Raw genomic sequence first — 8,850 nt, forward strand, 5'->3', positions numbered from 1 at the left:
AATGAGGACAAGGCTCACTATTTATTAATGTGGTCCATCACATTGTACATCAAATACACTCCATAAAACACTAAGGACACAAGAAAAAGACATATGCAACATTGGTAACTCATTACCAGATTGTTAGAAAGTTTCAAATATCACAGTTAATGCTAAACATGGCCCACGTAGTAGTGAACACAGACATGTCACAGCAACTGTAAATTTAACAAACTTTTTCAACATATAATAGTGTAACTATTTTCTGTGCCTACTGATGTCCTGATGGCAGTAATAAAAGTGATGAGAAAACACTATTAATTGCAAAATAAAGTCAATTCATCACCAAGACAACTAGAAGGGCTGCTGTTTAGAACGGCTCCCTTCAGAAAAATAACAATCAAATTTCTTTGATTTCCTTTTTTTCAAACTCAAATCGGAAAGAAAAAGACATCAAAGAGCTTCATAATCACACTTTGACCAACGTTGGTCTGCACTTTTAAAAAAGGTTGGAGGAGATTCGTGCAACAACAGTTGTAAATAAGTGCCTTTGCTCAAGATGTATATCACACTTAAATGCAAAAATAAGAAAGAAAATACATGAAATTTACTCCAGAACCTAGGCTAAAACACAGGACAAAGATACACTGACAGAATAAATATCACAGTGTTGGAAGAAACACAATCACACATACATATAAACAGATTGTGGAAGTCACTCTAACTATGAAACATAAAAATATGCTTGGCTTGGTCAACTTCACTACCAAAGATTTCTAAAAGGAATGAACACTCCACAAAAATCTAACTTCAAGAGAACAGAAGGTTTTACACAAAACATGACCTCACTTCAGTAAATCCAATTCAACAGGGGATATAACTGAGTTGAGCTATGTAAAAGAATGCTCATGGAAATGATTCACACAATTACTTTTGCATAATAAACAATTAAATAAGGGCAAAAAAAGAACAAAGAAGGCATACAAAAACTATCTACAGTATAAATATACAATGTTCTATAAAAATAACTAGACTTTTGTACAAGAATACTGCCAGGTTCCTAGGAATATCTTAAATAAAGTCAAAATAAGACTGCTACTGCCAAGAAATTAGGTTCAGAATTTGCATTTACAGAGGTTCTTTTATAGACATAAAACAATCATAATACAAATTTACTCCAAATATTGCTAAGCACTCCAAATGTAACGATACAGAATCTAGAACATTGCCAATTTAGATAATTTCCACAAAAAGGATTGATTTGGTGGTTCTCATAAAACTTTAACTCACCAGAAATTAGATAGTGATCTTTTCTGGAGAAAATTTCTCATTTAAAATACTTTGATGCAGTTTGAATTGACTGTATGAGAGATGAGATGATGTCTAAGCATCAACTAAAACTATTTCAGCCTCAAATTTACTTGAGACCATATCAATTTAATTAACAGCATTCAAGCAAGACTACCCTGTTCTAACAGCTCTAACAGAGCTGCTAAATTAAGTTCCAAGCAAAACTGAAGAACGTAAACAATGGTTTTAAAATACTATGACAGAATAAGAATGTAGCCAAGACATTACACTTTCATGAAACTGTGATAAAATCATCAACACAACAAGGTCTTCAATTGAGATCTGATTTACGGATACTTTTCTTATCATGAACACAAAATTAATTTGAATTTTGGAAAATAACAAATGTTGAAATAATACTCGATGCACATCCTCTGTCGAAGTTTGAGAAACTAATAGGGAGCAAATCTTGTGTTAGAAAGGAGGCAAGGTAAACTTTGAACAGTATCTCCTTGTATTTTCTTTCCTCGTTAATTCAAAAGCCCTCACTGAAAATTGATTGGGGCAAATATGGCATTGATCACCAATAAAATCAAAGGGACTACCTCCTTGGCGAGACAAAATGACATACTTCATTACAACCAAATTAACAAGTTACGCACAACCATATTGTTTCATTAAAAGTAACGACAAATTTCACAGATAACAAAAATTAAAGTGATCTGTAAAAAGTAACATTATTAAATTTTTGAATGCAGAACAACACAACAAGTTTTTATTGCTCAAAACAAATGCTAAAAGAGCGCACCACTTTGTCAAAAATTGAGTATTCATTTTAAAAGATATTAGAAAGGAAACCAATTAAGTCACTGCAAGCGGAAACAGGCTTGCTTCAAAATGGGAATCTAAAATTCTACATGAATTGTCAAGGTCAATAGGTAATAAGACCGAAGGATAACGGGTTGATTTGCAGCCAGATCCTTCAGTTACTCACACATTAGGCTTATAATGGAACCAAAGCTGATTTTTGCTGTTCCATTCTGTCAATCTGAAAACGAACAGCACACAATACGGATATGTGCTTCTCCAAACATCTAAACCAACATATCCTTCAACAAGGACACTTAAGACTTGGTAGATCGAGCTCGTCGCTGACGAGACTGTCTACCACTCAGAAGTCAGCTGACGCACCATTCAATCAATCACTATGCGATCAGACGGGGATGTTCTCCAGAACCGCTGGGAAGGGGGAAGAGGGTGTTAAAAGGGGGAGGGGAAAGGGGGGGGGGTGCCATGCAGTATCACGGGGAAAATAAAGAGATCCAAGTTTCGGGCTGACGCACCACATTCCTCCTAGTCCTCGCACAGGATCTCCATGAGGATGCGGCGCAGGCTGTCCAGCCCCGTGAGGAAGCCACAGTCCGGGCCGTGGTGCACGGTGCCCGAGGACGTGTTGCCAGCGCCCGACGGGTGGGCCAGCGTGGTGTGCGCGAAGTCGATCATGCGCACGTCGACGCGAACGGAGGGCGTGAGGTCGTCGTCCTCGTCGTGGGGAATGGCGGGCATGGCGGGTTTAGGCTTGGGCTTGGCCTTGGACTTGGACTTGCAGCCCTGCTCCGCGCCGTGGCCGAGCCCGTGAGAGTGGACGGGCTGGCAGGCCGCGCTCGGCCGCGTGGACCGCAACCGCTTGCTGGTCAGCGAAGTCAGCGACCTGTCCGTCGCTGACGGCGACAGCTCTTCGTCCTCGTCGTCCTCCTCGTCCTCTTCCTCGGTGCCCTGGCCGGGAGAGATGTCCTGGTCGTAGCGCAGCTGCTGCCGCACCCGCTTGGCGCCCAGCTGTGGCAGCTGGAGCTCCAGGTCGGAGGACAGCTCCTCTGAGCTGTGCGGCGGCGACGAACAGAAGTCGCCCACTCCGCTGCTGTACATCAGCCAGGGGCTGGGCATGGAGGCGCCCAGGTCTGCAAGCGGAGCAAAGGCGTGAGATCGGCCGCTCGACGTCGGGGTTCGGGGCGGCCAGGGCAGGCGGCCGCACTCACCTCTGGGCTGCGACGAGGGCGGGGTGTCGAGGAACATGGTGTCCTCGGAGATCGGGAAAAAGGAAGACGAGGACGACGAGTTCTTGGCGCCGCGTGCGGCCGCCTCGCCGAAGCCCCGTTGGTGCGAGTCCTGGCTCACGTCCACGTCCAGCTCGCTGTGGCCGTCGGCGTCCCCGTGTCGCGGCGACATCATGAAGTCCATGGACGAGTTGCTCGCGTCCGCGTCATAGCAGCAGCCAGCGCTGCGGCTGTTGTCAGATGAGTCATGGGTGCCTGGAACAAGCAGGGCAGGGCGGGCCGTCAGGTGTGAGCTCTGGCCTCCACGACCTTCGGGAGGACTCGCGGTGAGTCAGCCTACCGCGCGCCGCGCGTGGGCACAGCCAGCACAGCCGGGCCGGGCACAACCAGCGCAGACAGGGGAACAATCAGCTGCTTACAATTAAGCGGCTCAGCGCAGCGCATAATCAGGTGACCGGCACGGCAGCCGCGCTCTCTCAAGGCGAAGACCGGCCACACAGTGGAGGGGAACGCGAGCGGTACTCACTTTCGTCATTGATTAAAAAGTCTTGCGAGCAGCGGCGCTGCTTGTCTGCCGACGCCGACGGCACGGAGTGCGCCGAGTGTCGCCGAGGGGTCATGTGGTCCCACTCGCAGCCCTCGTACACCATCAGGAGCGAGCTGGGAAAGAGATACAACAACGTGATTCTCTCTCACAAGCAGAGCATGAACGAAGTCTACCATGACGGCGGCGCCTCGGTCTGCGTCACTCACCAGGAGTAGAAGCGGTAGCTGCACTGGCGCTCGATGGCCCGCCGCAGCGCCTCGAGGCGACCGAGGATGCGCCGGATGACCTGCGTCCTCAGCTGGTAGCCGTTGTGGAAGAAGCGGTACATGGCCGCCTTAAGGCCCTCCTCGCTCAGTTCGCGGCCCCAGTACTTGTCCCGCTTCACGTAGTTGTCCGTGTCGGCCTGGTACACCTGTAACGATCGGCGAGGTTAGTCAAAGAAAAGGCGCAGGAGGCAGGCAGCCAGGCAAGGGGCCGGTAGGCACACCCGCCCAGCACCCGCGCTCCACGGGCCCGCCCGCCCTCCAGGGGCCCTCCACAGCGCACCCACCTGCATGCCGCACAGGCGGACGCCGAGCGACGCCGAGGTGCTGGCGGCGCACTTGGCCATCTGCTTGCTCCGCTTCTCGGCCGAGGCGTCGTCGCCGTGCTGCCGGGTGCCCATCTTGAGGTCCAGGATGCAGGGCTGGCGGTAGCGCGAGGTGATGTTCTCGAGCAGCAGGAAGAGCTGCGCGCCCGACGGCACGCCGCCGCCGCCCGCGCCGCCGAACGCGCCCTCGCGCTGCACCTTCATGCGCAGCACGCCCGAGCTGCCGCCGTTGGCCGCCGCCGCCGCCGCGCCCGCCTCACGCTTGCGCTTGGCGGCGCGAGGCTCGTCGCGGAAGCTGGGGCTGTAGCGCTTGTCCAGCGTCATGGAGCCGCTGTTCGTCGCCTGCATCACGCCTGCAAACACAAAACAGCAAACGGCGTTAGGAAGGCGATGATACGAGCTGCGCTGCGCAGCTCACGTGAGCGCCACACGTGAGGCGCCGCCGCGGTGTCGCCGTCCTCTTCCGCATTATGAAAACCGCCTGGGTGGGAAGAGAGATTGAGAAGAGATAGAAGGTTTGTTGACAAATGAGAGTTTGTGTGAGCGGGAGGAGCGGCAGGAGCAGGAGGAGGAGGAGGAGAAGAAGAAGGAGAGGGGAGAGGAATCCGGCAGAGAGAACAGGTCGAGTGTATACTGCCGCCCCACCCCGACCCTGCAGGTCACCTGAGGTTGGAGCGCGATCAACGAGGAGCCGCGCAAAAAACTGACATCCGGGTAAATAAACACCTTATTTTTTTGTTTTCAGGCTCCCAAGTCGCCCCTGTACGCTAGACGCGGCGTCGGTTGACGTTATCGCCATGCCTGGCCAGGCGACACACGACCACGCCACTCCGCCTGACGCCGCGGCGTCGAGCCGAGCAGGGTGAAGTCATGTCGGCAAACAGCGGGCAGGGTGGATTTACTCTTGTGATCCGCGTGTGTACTTCAAGGCTCTGCGCACTATACACATTTTAGAGACATCATTCAAGCGTTTCTTCAAATGTCTGAATATTGTCATATAAAATGTATGAAAACTGTGCTCTACTAGTCAACCTTGGTTTTCAGTTCAAATCGTCCAACCAGCTTGGCAATTCCGATCCAGAGAGTTGTCCTCGCGCTAACGTAAGTTGTACAGTACACAAAATGGAGCCTTCAACGCGCGACGCGCGGATCGGGGCGACCGACGCAAGCCACGCGTCGCGGTGATGCGGCGGTAAATGCAGACGGTGCGCAAACTACACACCGCGGCCCGGCCCGGCCCGGCGAAATGGGGCGGCCTATATACATAGAAACTTCGCCGCGTTTCTTTTTACAACCGCCGGTGGGTGACATAGTCGGCGTGACTGTACGCGCGAGCCTCAGCGGCAGCAGCGGCAGCAGCGGCAGCAGCGGCAGCAGCGGCAGCAGCGGCAGCAGCGGCAGCAGCGGCAGCAGCGGCAGCAGCGGCAGCAGCGGCAGCAGCAGCAGCAGCGGCGTTGTTTGTACAGAGTTATTAATTATCCTACAGCGAGGGATGTCGAGGCGCGCGACTTTGAAGAGAAGCCGTCGGCTCACCCTAAGCTGCCAAAGCCAGAGGACGTTTTGCCGTTCCTGCGCAAAATATGGCCGGCAGGAGAAAACGACGTGAAAAAGGAAATAAACAAAAAATAAAAAACCGCGCGAAAACGACGAGAGCAACACCGGCGACAACCACCACGCCAGGAAACCAAAACGCAAACCCGCACGCTACCTATACTATAATGAGACGCAAGGATGTCCCGAAGACGACGACGACGCTTCCTCCACCCATACCAAATGTTTTTATTTCATTTCGAGTGCCGCGCGGGAGTTTGTTGACACCCCGAGTCGTGGTTTGCGTTTGCGCGTTTATAGGAGCAGCGCAAGCAGCGGCGCGGCGGGTAGCAACCGCCTTGCGGAATGGTGGTACACGACGAGAGTGCACCCGCCTTAGGCAACACACACATAACCTCCATGAGGTTGCCGAAGAGGAGGAGGCGTCCGATAAGGGAGGGAGCCGCGTGGAGGCAAGGACAATGCTATCTCGGTGCAAAAGCAAGTGTCAGCCGGGAGAGGCGGGGCGCGCCGCGCGCAAAACCACCCGAACCAAATAACCTTTTGTGTGTGTGTGTTGTTCTTTTCTTTCGGTTGTTCTCTACAGCTTTTCGTGGGATGCAAATAAGAGGAGGGGGTAGTAAACAGGTCCCAAACAATAACAGCGGAGGACGGGTATGGACGCAACACGAGCGCGCTGCCCTGCTAGCTAGGCCTCCTGGGCCACCTCACGACCACTAAAGGGACTTCCCCGCGCGTCCGCGACAACTCACGGGTGAAAAGTAAAAAGGGGTGCAAGTCCACGAACTTTGCATTCGACTTACGCCCTTTTCACTTTTTCACCAGTAAACTATGGACCCGACGGCGGGCGCATACCTATACAGGCAGACAGGCGACCGTACTGCAAATACGTCCGTCCGCCCTCTTTTTTACTTTCGTACAATCGTTATTCCACTAATCACGTTCGATAACTTGCAATCATCACGAAATGAGGGCGTCTGGTGCATAGCAGCGCGGCCTGGCAAGGTTCAGTCGATTATTTGCTGCACGGCTAATTGTTTTGCTACCATGATTATTGCAAAATGCCGGCGGCACGCAGAGCTCGGCGAGCAAGCAGGCGACACGCCACTGGCGCAGTGACGCAAACGAACAAAAGGTGTCATGCGACACGACGCGAAGCGAAGCGGTGGAGGCGGTGTAGTCAGCGCGCCGTTTTGATGACGGCGACCAACAAAGGCCGGATAAAAATGACGCCCGCGCATTCGCAATCTCACGGAAGAAAAAAATCTGCTGTATAGCTGAACCAGCCAAATACGAGAATTATTTAGCTGAGTTGTTGAAAGAAATTAGCTGTGCTGTTTTTTACACTTCGCAAGCTAGGCTAAAATGGCTCGCTATACGGCACGTTTTTAGCTGCATAGCTACAAAAATAAATAAGTAATCCCGCATTATTTAGTTCATGTTTTAGCTACATTCCTTTTTTTTACGTGTCTTTTCTGCATTTGCCTTTACTTTTCAACGCGGGCACCGAATACGCGAAACTGAATAGCATGGGGTATGGGTCACAACACGTTAAGCGCGCGCATCCGCGCCATCATTTGAATGGGGTAGAGCCACTCGTCCTGCTGGCTCGGCGAGGTGCTTTGCCCGCGGCCGTCCGCCTGGCGCTCGGGTCATGGCTCCTGTTCGTGGCGGAGCGTAGTGCGGTAGAGGCATTTAACGGCGTGCAGCGCCTCTGCATTTCATGGCAGCAGTCCTCCTCCTCCTCCTTCTGGTTGCCACCCCTCCTCCTCCCCTCTCGCGCGCGGGCGGCCAGAGCCACAAGCCGGTCAGGCAGGCAGCCAGGCGGCCAGCCATAGCCAGCCTCGCGGGTGCAAGGGTTAATGCGCTCGCCTCCCAGCCCCGCTGCCAACTGGGCCCGCCGCGCCCCTCCGCTTCCTCCTCGCGGGCCGACCGCAGGACTTGTGTGTCTGTACGCCGCGAGGGAGGCCCGCCCGTGCGCAGAGCCCCGAACAAGCAGTAGGCCTCCCGACCCCGCACAACGGGCCACCGACCACCCGCGGCCCGCCTGACGTGCAGCAGATTGAGCGATACATAAACAGCCCGACAGCAAACAGCATCCGCAACAGTCTTTCCTTTGTCCCTGCTGCTTATGGTCCTTGCCCCCTGCGCGCGAGCTGTGTGTAAGGCGCTTTTGTTTTCGCGGAACCGAATGAGTGAACCAAACGGAAATGAGGAAACATTTCTTAAAAGTGTACCATCTGCTAAAGAGACACACGTTGCGGGAAAATTTAGAAGTAAGACTATAGAAATTTGCAGGAAATTAGGGATCAAGGAAGTATGCGTCCCTCGCTGGTACATTCGGCAAATTGCATGACCTCGGCGCCTGCGAGACTCGGGGTAGGCCGCCCCGCAGTGCACACGTGCACTGCAGGCGAGATGTTGCCTACCTACCAGGCGTTATAAGAGCTTGCACGGGCTACCTCCGTGAAGTTGGCCCCACCCATTGCCGTACTAATTCTGCCGATAGTACCACGATTTAGTACGCAATTAGTATGTGCGAACCATACTAAAATTAGAATTAGTACGGAATATTTACTAGCTTAAAAGTCAATACGAAGTTGGGTGGGGCCAGGTTCACGCAGGCCCCACCAAAATTTGTACGGGCTGTGTGACTAGGCCTATCATTTAGTACGGAATTAGTATGTTCGATCTATGCCATTTTCAGAATTAGTACGGCCCTCCTTCAGGTACTTTTCGCAGGTGCAAAGTGGTGGGGCCAGCTTCACGCTGCCCCACCCAATCACCGGATCGGCTCAACGAGTACAACATTCTGACCGGCTGAATTAGTACGTTCCGAA

General features: G+C 52.3%; 1 protein-coding gene and 1 long non-coding RNA gene across 3 annotated transcripts in view; one reads left to right on the forward strand and one right to left on the reverse strand.

Annotated features, from left to right (window-relative positions):
* Positions 1 to 6: 6 nt before the first annotated feature.
* LOC113209129 (uncharacterized) overlaps positions 7 to 8,850 on the reverse strand; it is a 20,488-nt gene continuing 11,644 nt past the window's right edge. For both annotated transcript variants that reach the window (XM_052264033.1, XM_052264034.1), the window contains 5 exons: positions 4,421 to 4,812; positions 4,077 to 4,282; positions 3,850 to 3,983; positions 3,306 to 3,578; positions 7 to 3,227 (listed from right to left, as the gene is read on the reverse strand). In XM_052264033.1, the coding sequence (XP_052119993.1) occupies positions 2,623 to 3,227; positions 3,306 to 3,578; positions 3,850 to 3,983; positions 4,077 to 4,282; positions 4,421 to 4,812 (1,610 nt within the window). In that variant the 3' untranslated portion in view covers positions 7 to 2,622. The remainder of the gene's footprint in view (positions 3,228 to 3,305; positions 3,579 to 3,849; positions 3,984 to 4,076; positions 4,283 to 4,420; positions 4,813 to 8,850) is intronic.
* LOC127748843 (uncharacterized) lies at positions 4,808 to 5,421 on the forward strand. Its single transcript, XR_008010805.1, has 2 exons — positions 4,808 to 4,974; positions 5,205 to 5,421. It is a non-coding gene; the product is annotated as an uncharacterized LOC127748843 (long non-coding RNA).

This window comes from Frankliniella occidentalis, unplaced genomic scaffold (genome assembly GCF_000697945.3).
Source record: "Frankliniella occidentalis isolate FOCC.00 unplaced genomic scaffold, Focc_3.1 Scaffold16, whole genome shotgun sequence".
Classification (NCBI taxonomy): Eukaryota; Metazoa; Arthropoda; class Insecta; order Thysanoptera; family Thripidae; genus Frankliniella; species Frankliniella occidentalis.